The sequence below is a fragment of the Mesoplodon densirostris genome, chromosome 16 (assembly GCF_025265405.1).
Source record: "Mesoplodon densirostris isolate mMesDen1 chromosome 16, mMesDen1 primary haplotype, whole genome shotgun sequence".
Classification (NCBI taxonomy): Eukaryota; Metazoa; Chordata; class Mammalia; order Artiodactyla; family Ziphiidae; genus Mesoplodon; species Mesoplodon densirostris.
The window spans coordinates 49145762-49167561 of NC_082676.1; the positions used below are offsets into that span (position 1 = coordinate 49145762).

At 49.1% G+C, this 21800-nt stretch overlaps 1 protein-coding gene across 1 annotated transcript; it reads right to left on the reverse strand.

The window, feature by feature from the left end:
* Positions 1-75: 75 nt before the first annotated feature.
* Positions 76-11294, reverse strand: PLK1 (polo like kinase 1). Its single transcript, XM_060078552.1, has 10 exons — positions 10793-11294; positions 9916-10084; positions 9001-9145; positions 7910-8003; positions 6113-6332; positions 2736-2891; positions 1473-1550; positions 1117-1271; positions 831-1013; positions 76-584 (listed from the first exon to the last, which is right to left on the reverse strand). The coding sequence occupies exons 1-10, from the start codon at positions 11198-11200 to the stop codon at positions 378-380; spliced, it is 1815 nt and encodes a 604-aa protein (XP_059934535.1). The 5' UTR covers positions 11201-11294; the 3' UTR covers positions 76-377.
* Between the last annotated feature and the right edge of the window lie 10506 nt (positions 11295-21800).

The following is a 21800-nucleotide window of genomic DNA, read 5'->3' on the forward strand; positions in this document are numbered from 1 at the left end:
GCCAGGGACACCAGAGCAACAGTGTGGCTGGAACCCGGGTGCCAGGCACCCCTCGGGGAACACAAGAAGAAAAAGGAAGATTCATATATGTTTAATGTAATATAAAGGCAAGGAAAAGACAGTCTCGAATTCAATAGCAATATTCTGTACAATTCATATGGTGGGGTTGAGAGGGAAGGGGAAGTGGCCTCAGAACCCACACCGGGACATGTACAAAAATAACTTACACAGCAGCCCCACCTGCAGGGATGATGGAGCTTCCGCCCCAGCCCCCAGGGCTGGGGGACACCCCATAAAATAGCACCACGGGATCTAACCAGCGCGGACCGAGGTGCTGGTGGGGGGTAGGAGGGTGCCAGTCCAGAGGGGTGGGGGGGCTACGAGGAGGCCTTGAGGCGGTTGGTGGCCGAGCGTGAACTCAGCAGCTTGTCCACCATGGTGCGAGCATAGCGCAGCCGGCTGGCCAGCTCCTTGGAGCAGCCGTACTCCTCCAGGAGGCTCAGGCGGTACGTGCGGAAGTCCCGCTTCTCGTCGATGTAGGTCACGGCAGCCATCAGCGGGCACAGGATGAGTTTGGTGTGGTCCTGTGAGGGCAGGAGGGGAGCGGGTGGACAGACAGGGGGTTACTGGTGATTGAAGCTCCCAGCTGCCTGTGTGTCTTGGTGGGAGTAGAGGGAAGATATCCCAGCTGATGGAGGGGTGGGGGGCATTTCACTCCCTTCTGCTGACGCTGCCAAGGACAGGTACTGTGCCTCCCACTCCCCACCCAACACCGTGGGCCGCTGAGAGGCACAGATACCCGGCCCCAACCCTCCAGGGCCACGGCTCACCTGGAAGAAGTTGATCTGCACGCAGCCATTACTGAGGTGCAGAATGATGGCGCTGCGGGTGCGAAACCAGGTACGCAGGTAGGGTAGCCGGGCTAGCTCGTCGCCTTCCCGGGGCGTGATGTTGGCACCCGCCTTCAGCAAGTGTTCGCTCATGTAGTTTCGGAAATACTTGAGGAGGGTGATCTGGTTGGAAAGTGAGGGAGGGCGTCCGGAGTTAGAGCCTGTCCCCCTGGCAAAGCCCTCACTCCCGGCCAACAGCGGCCCACGCGGGCCAGCCAGCACTCACCTTCTTTATCAGGGAGTTGGGATGCGAACTCACGGTGAGGTAGGACTCCGTGCCATCACGCTCGATGTACTGCAGGCTGTCGCCATCGTTGTAGAGGATGAGGCGTGTTGAGTCGTTGAAGAGCACTCCCACGCTGTTGTCGCACAGCTGGTACCCTAGCGGTAGGTGGAGGGAGGCCTCAGAAAGGGGCGATGGGGGGCAGGGGGCCGTTAGGGGCTGGGACTAGGAAGCCTGGGATAGAGACGGGAGAGTGTCGAGAGAAGAGGATGTGGGAGCCAAGAAAGGCAAGAGCCTGTAACAACTCGAAGCGTTGCTAGGCAGCACCTGAGCCACCGCCACAGCTGGGAGAAACCTACCAAGGCCATATTTGTCCGAATAGTCCACCCACTTGCTGACCCAGAAGATGGGGATGCAGGCGGGATCCTCAGCCTCCTCTAGGACAGAAACAGACAAGATGATCGATCAGCACCAGCCTCTTCCTCTCTGGTCCACTCAGGCGGCCCACACCAGGGAGCTTGGTCAAGAGGCCTGGAGCCCTCTGCCAGCAACAAGCTTAGACAGGCAGAACTGAAGCAGAAAGTTACAGTGCAGAGCGCCGAGTCCACTCATGCATTCAGCTGACCCATTTATCAAAGGCCCGCTGTGCGCCAGATACCGTTACAGGCAGCGAGCAATGACAAAACCCAGCCCTCCCTGAGCTTGCATTCTGGCTCTAGGGATAGAGACCAATCAAAATAAATGTTCACAGAATATGTAAGTTACTTCTATCATGGCGCAAATCAGTGAGTTTTAAATGATTAAAAAATTGTGAGAAGATACACAATCCCAGATACGTGAAAATGTTATGTTCTGTGCATGTGACGATCCCTTCTTTTTTTTTTTTTGTTTTTTGCGATACGCAGGCCTGTCACCGCTGTGGCCTCTCCCGCCGCAGAGCACAGGCTCCGGACGCGCAGGCCCAGCGGCCACGGCTCACAGGCCCAGCCGCTCCGCGGCACGTGGGATCCTCCCAGACCGGGGCACGAACCCGCATCCCCTGCATCGGCAGGCGGACCCCCAACCACTGCGCCACCAGGGAAGCCCACGATCCCTTCTTTTAAATACAATAAACAAACACGGAAACTTTAGAAGATGTTAGATGAGAAGTGTTGTGGAGAAACAAGGCAAGTTAGAGGAGTGGGGGCAGGGAGATGATCATGGAGGTGACTCTGGCGCAGACACGTGAAGGCAGGGAGTGTGAGCCTTGCAGGGATCTGGAGGAAGTGCGTGCCAGGAGAGCAAAGGCCCCGAGGCTGGAGCACATCTGGGTCTCTTATTTCCACTGTCTTGAAGGCTACAGAGGGATTCTCTGAGCAGAGGAGACAGTGTGCGCCAATGTATACGGGCGGCACGTGGAGGTGCTGGAAGGTGGGGCGCTTGTGGAGACAGAACAGATGAGTCAGAAAAAGGAAGGGGCCTGACCATGGAGGGCCTGGGCCAGTAGGCTAACTTGTTTGCACTGTCATGTACAGGAAATAGGGGAAGTAAAGGTACTTCGGAGCTGGGGGCCTGGACAAGCCACCGGCACTCCGGGGCTGACTCCCCTCCCCTCGCCAGACGCCCCGGCCCTCAGTGCCCACCTTGCCTCACCAGCCCCCGCTCTGAGGGCTTGGAGGCGTTGACGCTGTGCAGCTGCTGCAGCATGTCGCCGAGGTGGCAGTCGACCGCCTCGCTGGCCTCCCGCACCACTGGCTCCTCTTTTTCCTGGGGACGCTCGGGCATGGGGTTCTCCATGCCTGGAAGGAGATGAAACATAGTCATTAGCTGGGCCCAAAGGCTGCAGGTTGGGAGGGCCCGGGATCCCCGGCCACAGCTGGTACTGCCCCCAGAGAAAAGCTCTTTGCACTGCCACTGCTTTAGGTAGGTGCCAGGTTATTAGAGCAGCAGCTGCCCTGCTCATGTGACAGCACCTGGTACTCACTCATTGGCACCTCCAGGGCCAGGCCAAGCCCTGTAGGAATGCTCATGCCCACACACAGCTATAGAGCTTCAGATGCTCAGACCTCTAACCCAATGCTGGGCCCTGCAGGGCACCTCTGATCACTCAGGGAGACAGCTAGAAGGCACGAGCAGCTTGGAGCTGCCTGGCTTCAATCCAAGAATTAAAAGCATCTTTTGCATCCAGGAAAATGGAAGGGTGCCGTAAATCACAACCCATCACCAAGATGGATTAAGCAGGCATTTAATGAAATGTAAGAGATTTTTTCCACCCTAAAATTTGCTTTATGTACTTACATGTGACTGAAATCTGAAAAGATAGATACACACTGAAATTTTAACATCAGTTATATTTGGGTGGTAGAAGCATGGATGATTTTTATTGTCTTTAGGCTTAAATGTTTCTTTCCCCACCAACATGTGCTAGTTCTCCTTGTGTAATATGAAATTCTTAAGATATTTAAAGATATGAATTTTCAATTGAAAAAATCTACGCTGTGATAAGGACTTAAGTGTGGAACAATAACATATTTGGGACTTGATTTAAAAACTCTAGCAAGGGAGTTCCCTGGAGGTCCAGTGGTTAGGACTCGGTGCTTTCACTGCTGGGGCCCGGGTTCAATCCCTGGTTGGGGAAGTAAGATCCTGCAAGCCACACGGCGCAGCCAAAAAAAACAAACATACACAACGAACAAACAAACAAGAAACCTCTAGCCAAAAAAAGGGGAAGAAGGTGGAAAAGATAAAAACAAGTATGGGCAAATGTTGGTAATTACTGAAAACAGATGATGAATAAATGGGGATTTATGTATTCCAAAAAAATTTCACCCTAATTTTGGCTAAGTTTTGAAGAATGCTTTATGTTCAAAAATTAAAACCGAAAGAAAAGCAATCCTTAAATAACAATATTACATTATGACTCCAAGATTAAATATCCATGAGTCCATACCGACACAAATAACCAAATAAATAAATGGGAGAGAAGTGACAGCTCTTCCTTACAGGAGAACTCCAATTAATGGATGTAGAAGGAACGAGAAAAGGAGAAAAGTCACCATTAGAATACCACAGTAGTAATTGCTGCAGGCAAGATCCACCATGGATGCTAAAATCAGTAGGCTAAAGTTTGAGAAGAAATAGAATCCTTTCAAAGTAACTCCTCACAAGGTATTAATTAATCACAAAAGGAAAAACAGTAACTCTGCACTGGAGGTACCACCTTAACCAAGTGATCACCAATCAAAGGAAACAGTAATATAACCAGTGAAAATATCAAAAATTAAAGCCAAAAGAAAAAAGTAATCCTTAAAATAGCAGTATTATAACTGAAACAAATGAACTCATATATTAAATTGGTGCTATATCCACAAAGAGAAATAAAGTATTTCAAGTGGCACCTTTTTTTAAGTGAAATATATGCCAAAGACAAATAGAACTGCAAGAAAATAAACATCATTTCATAACATACTTTATAGATGTTGAAAATTCATGTATATAATGTAAAGAAAAAGGGTTTTCAGTGTAAGGGAAAAAAATACAAGTATAAAATTAAAGAAGTAAAAATCTGATGTTATATTTAAATCAGATACTTATAAATTACCAAAAGAAAATTAAAGTAGTAACTTCACAGTGAAGAAAAAGATTGCTGTAAGAGAAGTTTCATCAATGTTAAATTTCCTGAACTTGATAACTGTGTCCTATGCTGTGGTTATGTAAAAGAATTGTTTTTAGAAAATATACACTGAAGTATTAAGTAGTAAAGGCCAGAATGTGTACAACTTACTATCAGATGGTTTGGGGAAAGAAATTTAGATATATATAGTGAGAGAGATAAAGTAAATGTAGAAAAATGTTAATTGGTGGAGAAAAGGGGGAACAAGATACAGGAAGTTTTTGTCTATTTTCACTTCTCATAATTTGAAACAATATCAAAATAAAATGTTCAAAAAGTGTGAATCAGAAATAGCAGCATAAATTCAAGGTCCCCGCCCCCTTCCCAATTATGTATTTCCTAATTCTGTTCTCTGAAGAGATCTAGAAACAATGACAACCCAAACAATGGGATGTGGTTTTGTAAGAAAATGTCCATCCTTTTAAAGAGATGCATACTGAAGTTTATGGGGTAAAATGACAAGATGTCTGGGATTAACTTCAAAAATACTTCAAAGGAACAAAAAAGGAGTGATGGAGCAAACATGACAAATCTTGATAAATGTTGAGTCTGGTGGGGATGTGGGGTCTACTGCATTGTGCTCTATGTGTACACCTGAAAAATTTCAACATTTTTTCCCAAAGAACCATGCAAGGTGATATTAGCAATTTTTTTTTTTTTTTTTGCGGTACGCAGGCCTCTCACCGTTGTGGCCTCTCCCGTTGCGGAGCACAGGCTCCGGACGTGCAGGCTCAGCGGCCATGGCTCTCGAGCCCAGCCGCTCCACAGCATGTGGGATCTTCCCAGACCGGGGCATGAACCCGTGTCCCCTGCATCGGCAGGCGGACTCTCAACCACTGTGCCACCAGGGAAGCCCAGCAATTTTTTTTTTAAATATGAATTTTTCAGGCATGGCGTTCAGCCACTCTCTTCTTTTGGGGCATGACGGGTCTGATTCCGCCATGGTAAGGTCTGTCTTTCCGGACAGGGCTGTGGGGAAGGGCATTTTGCCACATGAGGATGGGGACCACGTATTCAAGGACTGGGGCCTGTCCTACTGCACACCTGAGCTATGGGGGCCATCCATTCACACACCTGAGGCCTAGGATCTCTTGGGGTCTGCTGTCTACCCAGACCCCGGTTTACCTTTATTATTATTTTTTTTTTGCGGTACGCAGGCCCCTCACTGTTGTGGCCTCTCCCATTGCGGAGCACAGGCTCCGGACACGCAGGCTCAGCGGCCATGGCTCACGAGCCCAGCCGCTCCGCGGCATGTGGGGTCTTCCCGGACCAGGGCACAAACCTGTGTCCCCTGCAACGGCAGGCGGACTCTCAACCACTGCGTCACCAGGGAAGCCCCTGGTTTACCTTTATTGAGGACGGTGAGAGGCTTCCGGCTGCTGGGGTCCAGGCTACTGGGAGCAATTGAAAACCTGGGCGGAATGGTGAGGCAGGTGATGGGGAGGCGGGCAGGGATATAGCCAGAAGTGAAAAACTCGTCATCAAGCAGCTCCTGAATGGTTGGACGGGCAGTGGGATCTGTCTGAAGCATCTTCTGGATGAGGGAGGCGGCCACGGGGTTGATGTGCTGGAGCAGAGAGGGAGAGACGTAAGTAGGATGTGGTGGGGGACCCGAATGCAGCACTGCCGCAAAGAAGCTGCAGCCCCAGCCCCGGCCTCAAATATGCCATGTTCAGCAGCTATAAACATGCCAAGTTTCCACTAGCAGCTTTACTGAGTTGATAAGTGTCAACCTAAGTTGTGAGAATGACAATTTCTCCTTCCTCTTGGGGTCACTTTTTCCCAAAATTTGCTCTTGCATAATTCAAGTTGCTCACCACTAGAGCAGCACTTGAGAACGCAGGCTTCCAAGTCATAATGACCTGGTTTAAGTCCCAGTTCTGTCTCTTAATACTGGCTGTGACAACTAACCCAACTTTCTGAGCCTTTGTAAATTCATCTATAAAATGGGGACACAGGGCCTCCCTGGTGGCGCAAGTGGTTGGGAGTCCGCCTGCCGATGCAGGGGATACGGGTTCGTGCCCCGGTCTGGGAGGATCCCATATGCCGCGGAGCGGCTGGGCCCGTGAGCCATGGCCGCTGAGCCTGCGCGTCCGGAGCCTGCGCGTCCGGAGCCTGTGCTCCGCAACGGGGGAGGCCACAACAGTGAGAGGCCCGCATACCGCAAAAAAAAAAAAAAAAAAAAAATGGGGACACAGCACCAAGCTTGCTGCCCTGGTGAGGAGATCCAAACCCAGTGCAGGTCAAATGCACACTAATATTCTAGCATCAACTATTGCACTTACTATGTGCCAGCAAAATGTTCTAAGCACTTCATATATATTAACTCAGTTAACCCTCACAGAAACACCCAGGGGGTGAAGATCTCTATCACCATCCCTCTTTTGCAGATGGGGAAACTGAGGCACAGAGAGGTTAAGTGCCTAAGAACACACCCCTAGTGAATGGTAGAGCCAGCACCCACATGGGGGCATAGTCAGCTGCAACATCCACACTCGGAACCACTCTGCTCTGTCCAATAAGTGACCCTTTGTGACAGATTCAGTCCATCTGTCCTTATGGAGACAGGGCTCATGGCTTCACACAAGGCACAGACACCAAACTGGAAAGCAGCCGTATGCCAGGCTGCTGCAGGCTATCCCTCTCAATGCACTCATGCTGGTGGTTGCGAAGCACAGCGGTTCGGAATTCTGTGAGCGCTTACTGTATGCAAGGTGCTCTGGGGGTAAGGACTCCATTTTATAGATGGGAAACTGCAGCTCAGAAGATTCAGGCCATTTGTCTATTGTGATCTGGCTGCTATGTGGCAGAGCCCATCTGAATCAAGACAGTCCACTTCCAAGGCTTAAGCAGCACGTCTCTGTCTGCCTTCTACTTCCTTTATGCTCTCTTTCTTTTACACATCTTTTGGTTTATCTGCCCAACCTTTGAGAACCTACAAACTCTCTTCCCCAAGAAAAAATGCTTTTGTGCACATACATCAGGTTTTGTATGCTATTTCAGACAAGGACCCTCTAAAGCTCTTATGGCTACCCTAGGGGTAGGACTGACCCACCTCTGTCCCCAGGATATGGCTGGGCTCAGTAAATAGCTTTGGGGGGAAATTAAATAAAATAAATGTAGATTTAAAGTGTTTTTAGTCACCTTGGGAATACTGTACTCATTCTTCTTGATCCGGAGGTAGGTCTCTTTTAGGCAAGAGGTCTCAAAAGGTGGTTTGCCCACTAACAAGGTGTACCTGTAAGCACAAGGAGGGATGTGGCTCAAGGCTCCTAACCAAAACCCAGATGCCAGAGGAATCCTCTCAGGGCCAGAAAGGAAGTCAGACACCTTCTGGACATTCACTATGACTCTGGGGTCCCGGAGGACAGTCCGCAAGTCCACTGAACAGCCCCAGGAGGCAGGACACTGGCAGGGAGGAGTCCTCAGTAGAATACAGGTGATGAGACACGGTTCTCATGGGCCAGTGACTCTTCTGCTATAGCCTGCACTACAGCAGGGCTCCAGAGACTGCCAGCCAACACAAAACAGGTCAAAGCAAGTGGGCTACCTGCTCCTACAGAGGCAGCTCCACGGTTAATAGCTCTGTACTTAAGGCTGCCAAGTTTTCATTTGAAAAAGTTCCACTGTAAAGAAGTAGGAAAGCCATTGCGACAACTCATTTCTAACTCTCCAGTACCCAGGGCGACCATGAAAGGGGTGACACCTGAACAGGCCCAACTCTCTGCCTACCACCCACCCACCTCTGATGGCCTTGATCCAGACAGACCACAGGACCTCCTCCTGCCAGCTATAACTCCTGGCCTAACTCCTCCCACCCATTGCTGCTTCCTAGATCAGTGGTGCTAATACTTTATCGTGCATGGAAAAGCTCAAGGGTCTTAAAATCCAGATTCTGATCCAGTCAGCCTGGGTCCTGAGATTCTGTGTTTCTAACAAGTTCCTAGGTGATGATGATGCTGGTCTGCCATACTTTGAACAGTAAGGGACTAGAGCAAGTTTGTGGAGACCTTCCCTCCCCCATTCCCCAGACCCATGGCCCAGGCTGCAGGAATCCTAAAGGATACACCAGTGAGAAGAAAAGATATGGAAAGGAGGCTTCCTTTTGGATCAGTCTGTCCTCTGGAGCAGCCTTTCCAAAGGCAGGAAGGTCTACAGGATAAGGTCTGCCAGGTGAGACATCCAAAAAGGCCTCTGCTGAGGCTGGGTGGGTCCTGAGACAACTCCCAACTTACATGATACACCCAATGGACCACACGTCCACCTCGAAACTGTGCCCTTTCTTGCTCAGCACCTCTGGAGCTATGTAATTAGGAGTCCCGCACAGGGTCTTCTTCCGTTCCCCGTCATACTCGACTTTGGTTGCCAGTCCAAAATCCCCTGGGACAGAGGGAGGAAGAGGGGGGGGACTCAGATGCTAGCCTCTGTCATCCGTCAATGCGGACAGCTGGTTCAGGTGTAACCATCAAGAACCAGGGTCGTTTGATCCCTCAAGCCTCTAGTTCTTGTGTGCAGCAAGGCTTGCCCAGGAATCCTCCTACCATGCTGGCCCCAGGGAGGGGCCTCCCAGAGACCCTCCTCACCCCCTCCCTTAGAAAGGAGGGCTTTGCTTCTAAAAGGGTAGGGATAGGTAGGGATAGCAAAAGTCACATGCCTTCAGGGATTAAGCAGGTAAATGTCAAGATGGCTACTTGGCAAGTTTGTGAGGAAGTGATAGGAAGGGGTGGGGACTGTGGCCAAGCAGAGGGCAGTAAAGGGAACAGCTGCTTTTCAGTCCAGCAAAGAGCTGCCCCTGTACTGCTGGAGCAGCCAACTGTTTAAAAGGAGCCCCGAATTCAAAATCAAGCCTCCCGATTTAAAAAAGTGAAAACAAATTCAAATCCTTTTTTTTTTTTTTTAAATAATACTGTATAGGAGAGCACACACACCCAAAACTGCATCTGCAGGCAAGACACTGGCTTTTGGCTCTTTGTTCTAAGTTTCTGTACTAAAGAGGGGCTTCTAGAGGCAATCAACAGCCCAGACTTCCTACCATGCTCTTCCTCCCTCCCTTGTCTCCTTCCGACTTCCTCTTTCCCTCCCTCTCTCCCAGCTCCTCCTCATTCCCATTTAGCGTAGTGTCAAGTGTCCCTGCAGGCCCAGCTCCTCACCTATTTTCACCTCCAGATCCTCGTTCAGGAAGAGGTTGCCCAGCTTGAGATCTCTGTGAATAACGCGGTTTCGATGCAGGTACTGGCAGCCGAGGACGATCTGCCGCAGATAGTAGCGGGCCTCGGGCTCGGTGAGTGCTTTCCTCCGCTTGTGCAGCTCCAGGAGAGACTGGGCGGAGGAGGGAAGGAGGAGTGGGGAGTGGGTACTCAGGCCCAAGGCAGGGAGGCGGTGTCATTAGGTGAAGGCAGCCCAGGACCCTACCGCCCATTCCTTCTCCAGGACAACTACGATGTAGACTCTCCCCTAAGCCAGGCCACAACCGTTCCTAGCACCCCCTCTCCCACCAGCTCCCTCCCAAGTCCCTTACCTGGGACCCCTGTCTCAGCCCACTCCGGAAGCTCAGAGTCCCCTGTATCCCTGCCCCGGGCCTCTTCGCAGCAGATCCCTTTCCTGACCCCTCTCCTCCCCGAAGCTATTAAGTCTGGCTCCAACTACCTTCTGCCTGACCCAGCCCCACTCCGGAAGGTCCGGGTCCACAGCACCCCTTACCTAGCAACTCCGGAAGCCCTGGCGTCCATTAGCAGGGTTCTCCCGCGACCCGCACCTCCCCCACTCAGCCCAACTCCCAGCGTCCGGGAGCCGCCTTCCCTAGAGGCAACCTGACCCAGGCTCCACTTAACCGGCACCCCCTCTCCTAGAGGCCCCAAGTGCCAAGCACCTCTTTCCCCGAGACCTTCTCCATCCGCAGCTCGAGGTTCCCAGCACCTCCTCCCCAGCAGCTCCGAGCCCCGGGGCGCTCCTTCCCCAGCAGCTCCGGGTGCGGGCGCCCCAACCCCGGTCCCCAGGCAGCTCCAGTCCCCCAGCAGCGACACTCACCCTTCGGCGGCAGAGCTCCAACACCACGAACACAAAGTCGTTGTCCTCGAAAAAGCCGTGGAAGCCGACGACGTGCTGGTGAGCGAGGCTGCGGTGAATGGATATCTCCATGGACATCTTCTCCTTCTGGTGCGGTTTGAGCAACAGCGACTTAGGCACGATCTTGCCCGCAAACACCTCCTTAGTGTCCGCGTCCGAGATCTCGAAGCACTTGGCAAAGCCGCCCTTTCCCAGAAAGCGGCCCCGCAGATAGCGCCGCCGGCTGCGCGGGTCCACTAGGACCTCCGGGATCTCTTTCGCCGCCGGGGCAGCCGCCGGGGCCCCGGGAGCTGCAGCTCCAGGGACCCCGACTTTCCCTGGATCGGCTGGTGCCCGCGCCAGCTTCCCTGCAGTTGCCGCCGCACTCATGTTCCCGGAGTTGCTCAGCAGACCTAGCAAGGTCTGGGCAGAGGCTTGGCAGGGCTCTGCTCCTCCTCGAATTCAAACGCGGCGCCGGGAACGTTACAAAACCCTACGCGCTACTGATTGGCCGCGGGGATTTAAAATCCAAACCCGCCCGCCGCACGGCACTCTGGGAGCGCTCTGCACTACAGCCGCCTTTAAACCCGTACCCAGCCCCTGGGGGAGAAGCTTGATTGACAGGGACTCGCGGACCGAAGACACGTGGGATGCCTGGGAAACCAAACCCGGTGCGGGGACGCCGAGACCCAGCGGCCAGGACGGGGGGAGTTCAAGGTTTCTCCCTTTCCTGGCGGCCGGGGGAGCTCCTGCAGTTCACAAGCACCTCCTCCAGGAAGCTTTTCCTAGCACCTTCCTCCACCCCTCACGCCACCTTCTAGATTATAAACTCTGAGAACAGAGACCTGACAGCGCCAAGAGATAGCTGGCAGAGCCCGAGTACCCACCTCCGAGGTCATCAACTCTCTTCCAAGTCACCCCAATAAACTAAAACCTAAGTAAAAAGAGGATGCTTGCCAGGCAAATGCACCTTCAAGACAAATTCCCTACTCCCCTCCTTCAAATAACAGCAGGGACCACTAGCATCACCATCACCTGGGAGCTTGTTAGAAAGGCCAAGATTCAGGCCTCAACGCAGACCTCCCAATTCAGAATCTACCCAGTGGTTCCCACACATACTGAAGTTTGAAGAGCACAGTACCAGACACCACCCTACCCCACCCCTGCCCCCAGGCCATTCTGCAAGAAAGTTGTCTGGCTGGCTCACTGCTCTATTTCCCAGTGCCTACAACAGTGGACCCTCAATTGTTTGGTAAGAGGGGAAGGATGGTTGGTTGGCAGAATCCCTGGCAAACTGGTAGGCCAAGGCCAAATTTGGCCTGCAGAGGTGTTTTGTTTGGCCTCCCACTTTTTAAAATTTGGATTCATTTACAGGACTTAAAAATCAAGAGAGCTCACATAAAAATTCAGATTTGTGGCTTTCCCTTAAGAAAAACCATTAGCTGTGGCAACTCTATGCCTACTTACCTTCCCAGTTTGTCACAGTTCCCTATTACCCCCCTTTGCCCATTTGTCTGTCTGGCTTCCATAGATACTGGAATGGTAACCCTGAGAATTAACCAGGTTAGCAGCCCTGTAGCGTCCAATGATATCTTTGCTAGGACTCAGCAAAAGTCAACCATATTACAAGTATGTCTTTATCTGACTCCCAATAAACTGAGAGGCAATGAAGACCTCTTTCCTACCCCATGTCCTAAGCTCTCAGCACAATGCCTGGTAAAAAGGAGTGATTAAAATGTTTTCTAAATAAAAGCAAGTTGTTTTTTAAAACTAAGTTATTGGACTTCCCTGTGGTCCAGTGGTTAAGACTCTGCGCTCCCACTACAGGGAGCATATGGGTTTGATCCCTGGTTGGGGAAGTTGCACATGCTCTGCAGTGCTGCCAAAAAAATAAATAAATAAAATTATTATTTTTTTAACCCTGTGGTGTGTAATATTCTATCTTTTTATAAAGTTGAATCTATGTACCAAAAAAGTATACTATCTTTTCTTTAATTTTTTTAAAAAATATCTATTTATTTATTTATTTGGCTGCACCAGGTCTTAGTTGCAGCACGAGGGATCTTCACTGCGGCATGCAGGATCTCTTTAGTTGCGGCAAGAGGGATCTTTAGTCGTGGCATGCAGGGACTTTAGTTGCGGCATGTCGGCTCTCAGTTGTGGCATGCGGGATCTAGTTCCCTGGCCAGGGATCAAACCCAGGCCCCCTGCATTGGAAGTGTGGAGTCTTAACCACTGGACCACCAGGGAAGTCCCTATACATATCTTAATGGGACAGCTCAGTGAATTTTCACAAACTGAACACACCCCATGTAAACAGCACCCAGATTGAGAAAGAGAACACGACCAACACGCCAGAAGTCCCCCTTGTGCCCTGTGTTGGGGTACCCCAAGACTACCCACCCCAGTTCGATGATTCACTAGAAGATCCACAGGACTCAGCATATAGTCCTACTCACAGATGGCTATGATTTATTACAGCAAAAGGCTATGAAGCAAAATCAGCAAAGGGAAAATGTGTATAGGGCAAGATCCAGGGGAAACCAGGCACAAGTTTCCCAGTCTTTTTCCAATGGAGTCACACAGGACACACTTAATTCCTCCAGCAATGACTGTGACAACATGTGTGAAAGGTTATCTACCAGGGAAGCTCATTAGAGACTCAACGCCCAGGGCTTTTCTAGGTCACGTAGGCACCCTCTGCCTAGCACACACCAAAATTCCACATTCCTGGAAGGAAAGCAGGTATGCAGCATCAACCACATTGTTTGCACAGTTTAGGCCCTGTGAGCAACTCTTATCATTTAGGGAATGGTGAGAACCCTCCTGAAATCCAAGAACCCAGATGCCAGCCAGGGCCGACCTTGTGAGCAGGCCTTTGTAAGGAGAGCCGTCTCAGGCCTGCTTGATTAGCTCTCTTCTGCACAGTCCACCTCCTTGGCCCTTAAGGGCCAAGTCCACTTTAGAGCAAAATTATTATCAGTAGGGCTCCATACAAAAGGGTGAGACCAACCTGCAATATGGATCTCAGTTATGCCTTTTGTTCATGGAAAGGCAGCACTGGGAGCTTTCATTTTCCTTTGTTTCTGAGAAACAAAGATCATAAATGCCCGCCCCCTCCACTTCCCCAAAGCTCCCTAGCTGCCAGGTTTCTGTTTTTTCTCATTGTTACAAAATCAGCATGCCCCGCAGATCAGCAATCCTAACTTTACATTTTTTCAATCATCTCTTATTCTCATCCAGGCCTTTCATCCAGAGGGCTGTATGCAAGAGGTACAGAATATTTTTGCAGATAAATATTTTAATGCAGTTTAACCAGAAAGATATTCAGGAATTGATCAGGATATGTTATGGGCTGAATTGTGTTTTCCCCAAATTTATATGTTGAAACCCTAACGTCCAGTATAGAATGTGACTGTATTTGGAGATATGGCCTTTAAAGAGGTGATTAAAGTAAAATGAGGTCATCTGGGTGGGCCCTAATCCAATATGACTGGTGTTCTTATAAGAAGAGATTAAGACACAGACACTCACAGAGGGGCAACCGTGTGAAGACACTGAAAAGGCTGCCAGCTGCAAGCCAAGGAGAGAGGCCTTAGGAGAAACGTGCCAACTCCTGCTCTTGGACGTCTAGCCTCTAGAACTCAGAGAAAATACATTTCTATTGTTTAAGCCATCCAGTGTGTGCTACTTTGTTATGGCAGCCCTAGCAAACTAATAGAGGGTGAAATCCTGAATTTAAAAAATTTCAAAGTGGGTTTATATAACCTCCCACCCCTTTTATCCAGAGACAGCCTAGAAAAGATCAATCCCTTTCCAGAGACAGATACATCTGAATAATCAATCTACCTTACTAAGGTGTGTGTACAGAGGGAAACGTGAGGAGGTAGAGTAAGGCTATCAGCCCATTGTAGTAAGTTGCAGCTAATCCAGAACGCCAAACACACAAATCAACAGCAGTGAACTGCCCCCCAGAGAAGGCCCAGAGTCTGATCTGTCAAAAGCAGGCAGAGGGGTCAAAGTCCCTGTGACGTGCCCTCCTCCAACTTGCAGGTTTTGGTAGGGATCACAAGTTAGGATGCAATTAGCCTCTGCATTAGACGTAAAGAGCTGATCAGCAGCTTGATTTTAGATGGTCCCATCAGAGAACAGGCCCTTTCCTGTGGGCATTTGTATGTGACCCAGTTGGTGCAGCCAGCATCCACAATGTATATTTTCATCATTTAGAGCTCCACAGAAGGGGTCCTAAATCTCCAGTGGTCCCAGGGTCTGAGTCCTGTTCACGGAGCCTGGGTCTGCTTTCAGTTCAGCACACCTCCTGCTGCGGCTGAAACAGTGCATGACAGCCAGGGTCAGGTTTCAGCTTAGAGTCAGGTCCTAGCAATTAGGATCAGTGAATTTGGGATTCCAATCAAGCCAGGTGCTTTTCTTCAGGAGCAGCAAAGGCATGCTGCAGTGCCGAACAGCCACGGTCCAAGTCCAAGTGACAAGCAAGGCTTCCTTTTTATCCTGTCAGTCTCAGAGTCCAAACTGACCCACTCAAAAACATGCACATCAAACTGGACAGCCAACAGGCTCTAAGGGGTCAAATATTTGATTTCAACACAGCTTATTAGCAATTTAACTGCTTTTTCAAAATCCAAATGTGTATTTCCATCCATAGACTGCCTCTCTTTTCATGTTGTCACCCTCTTTCCAGAGGCTCCAACAGACACAAATCATAGCAAAAATCATCAGGTACAGAGACTTGTTCTAGTTCTAATACCCAAAGAATTTAAATTCCAACCCACCCCTTGATGGTAAAAGCAAGGAAGCTGTACCCCACCGATACCTTCTTCATTTTTGCATGTTTGAGATGGTTCCTCTAGCACTTATGAAACTATAAGCATGTAACATTTTAAATCAATTCATATATCCAGATACAAGAACCACAAAATACAAAGCCATTTTTTAAAAACTTCCCTTTTTCTCTCATTGCAAATTTACACAAACCCCTAGTAGGAAATTCAGCATTTATAGGGTTATCATTACAGGACTGCAGTGTTAACTCTTTTCTGCACAGGCCCCCTTTCAATTACAACCCCTCAAGGGTATCCACTATCATAAGGTATGATTTTTAAGGAATGGATTCAACCAATTAAAAAAAAGTTAGGGAATTCCCTGGTGGTCCAGTGGTTGGGACTGCACTTTCACTGCTGAGGATGCGGGTTCACTCCCTGGTCAGGGAACTAGGGTCCTGCAAGCCGTGCAGCACAGCCAAACAAAATTAAAAAAATTTTTAAAGTTAGAGTGTTTTTCATTCATATATTCAAAGGCCTGTTGAGTACCCACTGCATGTATGTTTTATTTATTCCATTTAGGAACATTTACTAAAAAAATGATGAAGCATTGAAGAAACTTTAATTCCCTTTCATCCTTTAACAGCTGTTTTCATATTCCCTTCTAGTCTTTGTCAACATGGATTTTCAATTTTATATAGCTGCAAGTGTGCCATGTTAATACAATCTATTTGCATGGCACCAGTAATAATAATACTAACAGTGAGCCCTATGGACTTACTATATGCCAGGCACAGGGGGTGGGGGTGGGGTGAGGGGGGCGGGTGGGGCTAAGAGCTTTACAGAGATGATCTCATTTAAGCCATACAAAGACTCTGGAAGAACAGGATTACTACTCCCATTTGAAGATGAGGAAATGAGCCCTTCTACATTAGGTTACTTGCCCAAGGTCATGTAGCCAGGAGATAGCAGAGCTTGAATTACAACCCAACTCTGCTGACTCCAAAGCACACCTGTCTGCACACTGCCTCAGAGGGGCTTGTTCTGGCAAGAACCAAATCCCAGACTCATTTGGTTCACTCGCTCACTTGCTCACTCACTCCTACCAAAAAGCAAATACGATGTGTTGGTTAAACTCATGAACTTAAGAAACCCTGGGTTCAAAGGCTGTGTGACTTCAGGCAAGTGACTTAACCTCTCTGTGCCTCAATGTCCAGGTCTATAAAATGGGGATAACTACTGTGCTCATCTCCTAGGATTCCAACTAGGAGATGACATGCTTATCTCCTAGGGTTTTTGTGAAGAGATTCTATGAGGACAGTACTTCAAACAGTACCAAGCACATGGCTGTTGTTGTTGTTGTTGTTATTATTATTATTATTACTACTGAAATAAAAAGAACTTGTACCTATTCCCAGGGAGCTCAAGAGTCTTCAACAGGACTTCCCGCTCCTGGGTCTCTCATAGTTCCTTGTTCTCCCCTCTCCTCTGGCCATACTGCTACCTCAGGCTCCTGCTACTTCCATCAAAAATCACTGCACCCAGCAGACACCAAAGGCTGAGATGAATGAAGCTGAAGAGACAAGTTGGCAGGGCCAAGAAAACCCACGGGCTTCAGACCTAAGGTTTGAAAGCCAGAGGCGTGGACTCCATTCCTGTGTCTCTTTCTTGAATGATTTTCATATGCATGAACCATGTGCCTGATGCCCAATGGCCTTGGAGATACAGAACAAGCTATTTAGTCTCCTCGGGGACGCAGGATGTCCTGTGCTAGCTCTTCTCACTTCAGGGTCCAAGTCAGAGTGCATAATGAAAGCAGGTGTGGCCAACCCGCCAGCAAAAACTTCAGGAAAGCAAAGGACTAACACGACAGAGCAGAAAGTGCAGTTCTCAGGGCCAAGTGCTTTGCAGCATAAAGCATGGACTTTGCAGTCAGATAAGACTTGGCTTTGGGGCTTCCCTGGTGGTGCAGTGGTTGAGAGTCTGCCTACCAATGCAGGGGACACGGGTTCGTGCCCTGGTCCGGGAAGATCCCACATGCCACGGAGAGCCTAGGCCCGTGAGCCATGGCCGCTGAGCCTGTGCGTCCGGAGCCTGTGCTCCGCAATGGGAGAGGCCACAACAGTGAGAGGCCCGCGTACCGCAAAAAAAAAAAAAAAAAAAAAGACTTGGCTTTGATTCCAGCTCAGTCATTTATTAGCTGTGTGACATTGGGCAAATTTACTTAACCTCTCTGAAGATCAGCTCCCTTGTCTGTATAATGGGTTGTAAAAATCCCTACTTTTTTGACAGTTGGGAGGAGTAAATGTTTTCTAGTAAGTGCCTGGCACCCCACAGATGCAAAGCAAGGAAGGGTCAATTCTGTTCCCCAACTCCTCTTTCTGGTGAACTGATTATAAAGGGAAAGATGGTCTTAATTTCACTTTTAATTAAATATATATATATATATATATATATATATATATATATATATATATATATATAGGGATGCTGCACCTTATACAATAAAGTTTCACTTTCTAATAATATCAATAGTATAAGGTATACCTAATAGTATAGTACACCCAGTATATTATAAGGTGTATCATTCCTAATAATAGTAGTTGTAACTACCATTTATTGAGTGCTTACCCTGAGCCTGTACTCATGCGTCACATGTATGAATGCATTTAAGCATCATAATGACCCCTACACATCTTCCCCATTTGAAGGATGAGAAATCTGAGGTGAGATAACTTGCCCAAAGCAGGGTGGGATTTGATCTGCTGCCCCCAGCACCCACACTCTTCACCACTATGGTGACCCTCAAGAAGGGCCCCTCAGGCCTCCACCGGAGAACTCTGTTTTGTTTCCTGGGCTAAGCTGTAAGATCCCTATGGGCAGGGACTGGCTCCGTCTCATTCTCCACTAGGGCAGTGCCTGACACTCAGTAGTGGCTCAGTAAGTATTTGTTAAATGAATAAATGAGTGATGTAGCCTGTGGTCAGGGCGCCCCCCTCCTAGCCCCAAGGGGCAGCAAGTACACATTCTACAAAAACACAGCCCCATCACTGGGGCTCTAGAAGTGTTTCAGTGATCATGGACTTATGGGAACCGGTCCAAGCTGGCAGGACGTTTTGCTGACACCTGTTCTGAAATAACCAGGCCTCTGAACACATTGCTCCAATATTGCCAATGCCATTTCAAGGGTCTTGCAGCTCCACAGCAGCTACCTCTAGGATATCAGCCAGCTAGATGTGACCACCCAGTTTTGTTAGATGCAATCTGTCCTGGCAAATGGCTGAGGGTGGGTCAGAACGTGGCTGGAATTCCATGTTCTGGACACACTGTGGGCTCACACCAGCCAGACCAAGACACCAAGGGAGGCTTCCCTAGCCACCAAGATCGCTGCTTTATAGCTGAGAAACTTCCAAGGATGTGTTAATAGGAGCAATGTTTGTCTGATTCATTTCAAGTCTGTCATCACCCAGACGGGCCAGAGTGACTAAGAAAGGCGCTGTGGCCTCGGCTCTAAGTGAACTGGCTCATGCAGAAGTGACTAATTCAGAAGCCACCACAGATCCCAACCAGCCACAAGGGCCCCGTGCAGCCTCGTGAAACAGAATCGGTCAACAGGAGGTTCACAAGTCAATTGTTCAACCTGTTCCCTGCATCCAGGATCCTGCAATGTGAGACTTATCTGGGGCAGGGTGGGTACCGGGGTAGGGGGACTCACATCCAGGTAATCAACCATGAAGTATGTGCCGGATACACACAGTCTCACGCCTGCCTCCTCAGGAGCTCACAGATAGCATGCGCTCAGACAAGAGCACAGGCACGTAACTAGAATTCTACCGAGACCTTGACAAGGGCCCTTCCATAAGGTGCTTTGGGGCCCATGAGGAAGCAGTTCCAGGCAGAGGAGCATCCTCCAAATGGCTCTTTATTGAACACTCCACTTTGGCTAAGCAACACCCTCTCTGTGTCCCCAATCTAGGCCCAGGTATCCCTCAGGAGGTACTCCCTAAGACCAAGAGTAGTGAGATTGGGCAGGGGAATAAGGCTGGGCAAAGACGACATCTGGAGAAGGGGAAAAGGTCTGAACTAGACACCTGATGATTTTTACTGCCTGGCACCCATTCATCTCCTCTTCTGGTAAAATCACCCCCACCACAGCCACCAGGCACCAACTCTCAGTCCATGTGGGTATGTGCCCCAGGCCCAGCTGATCAGTGTATTCCATCTTCCTGGCCACAGTGGTTACTTGAGGCTGGATACCTCCAATCTGGACCAGTGAGAGCCAGGTCCAGGGGTTCTGTCAGAGAAGGGGAGCTCTTTCTACCAATAACTGGAGCTGCAGCATCACATTGTGAAGGCTTGAGAATGAAGCCAACTCAGAGGAAAGCAGAGTCAAGAGCTGAAGAGAGACAGGTCCCTGATGACGCTATTGTGAGCGCTGGGATCCAGCACAAAGGCAGCTCTAGACTTGGCCTTATCAGCTACGAGCCAATAATCCCCTCTGCCCTAAGCCAACTGGAAAGAGTCCCAACCAAGGTCTCTTCCATCCCCACTCTTCTGGGAGTATTCTGAGGACAAAGTGACTCTCTTCTCTGGGGTTATAAAGTAATTGCCTGGTGACAGATTGTCCCTGGGGTGAGAGCCACCATGGAGACAGAGTCCAGCTGGCTTTTCCTAGGATACACACGACTGTCAACACACTTTCAAACAGTATCAGTCCATAATTATAGACTCCTTGGCTATTCGTAGTAGCCATTGTTTTTGTCTTCCCAGCACCTTGTTTTGGAAATGGGCTCTGCTGTTTTTCTACAATGCAGGGATGGAAGAAAGGTCATGACCCAGATCAGGTTAATCATAGGGCCACATACTCTTGGCCACAGTGGGCTCACGACAAACCAGTAAGAACCTTTCTCTGGAATTTTCCAAATTAGATCTGGAGGGAAGAAACCTTTCTTTCAGGGTCACCAAGCTGGGAGGATGCAAATCTGGAGCTGTCAGCTGCCACGTGCCCTGATGCATGGAGAAAGCCCACTTGCAGCAGCAGAAAAGGAAGCCTACACACAGGCCTGGGGGAGTCGGCTTGCTGTCTCCCCATGTCCACTCTCTCCTTCTCCTTCTACTACCAGAACCTCTTTCCTCAGAGTTTTGGCTGCTCAGCTAGACACTAAATTTACAGCCTCTCTTGCAGCTAAATGTGGCCACATGACAAGACAGTAGAAATCTGGGTGCCTGATGACATTGTGGAGCCCAGCCTCCTACCTTCCCTGGACCACCTGCCTATTGCTGCACTGTTAGGTGAGTGACAAATAACCTTCTCTTTCGTATTCAAATAATCTTCTGTATTTTGATGGTTCGCAGCCCAATCTATACCTCTACTAATGTGAAGGTGAAAAAGACATAAAAGCAAAGAGCCCTGGTGGGGTCTAAATCCTTGGATATAGTTGTCCCTGCACTGATAAGTTATCACTTATGGGGTGCTTCTAAGTGCCAGCAACTGCCCACAATGTTTACATGTAGTACCTCATTTAATCCATTCCAACTCTATGGGGTGCTACTGTCATTCCTACTGCACAGCTCACAATGGGAGGGCACAGACAGATTAAGTAACTTGCCCAGGGTTCACATTACATTGCTTCTCAAGCTAGTCTTTTCTGTGATTTGTTGTGTAAGCCAATAAAGCCCCTGTTTTTGCTTAAATTGGTTCAAGCTGGATTTCTGCCACTTGCAACAAGCATTCTAATTGGATTTTTGTCTAATCTAGTTTCTGTGTTCCTTTAGAGTGCCAACCACGTGGTACAGAACTGTACGATGCAATTTAATGGCTGCAAGCCAAGGATAATTCTCCCAAGAAACTGTCTCCCATTTAACTAGTCAGATCACAACTGTAGCTGCAAGACAACAGGGACCATAGCAAGGAGACAGTCTTCTCAGAGGGAGCATTAGGTTTCCTGCCTGTGGCAGGCATTGCCGGATGGGTCAACAGTACCCATTCCCAACCTTCTTTTCCTTGCCTGCCTGAAAATGCTTTGGGCTGGCCAAATGATCCAATTTGGGCAATGAAAGGTATTAGAACATGGAGGGATTCCTGCATAATGATTAAAAGTATGGGCTCTAGGGCCAGAATGCCTGGATTCACCATCACCTTAGCTGTATTAGTGTGGGCAATTTACTTTACCTCTGTTCCTTGGGGAGGAAAACTGGACCTACCTCACGGT

Excerpts from the sequence above, each read along its gene's own strand:
- PLK1 (XM_060078552.1), bottom strand. The coding sequence starts at position 11,200 with ATGAGTGCGGCGGCAACTGCAGGGAAGCTGGCGCGGGCACCAGCCGAT. Across the intron at positions 9,146-9,915 it reads GGATCTGGAGGTGAAAATAG|GGGATTTTGGACTGGCAACC; the intron begins GTGAGGAGCTGG and ends CCTCTGTCCCAG. Across the intron at positions 1,272-1,472 it reads TTCGGACAAATATGGCCTTG|GGTACCAGCTGTGCGACAAC; the intron begins GTAGGTTTCTCC and ends ACCTACCGCTAG.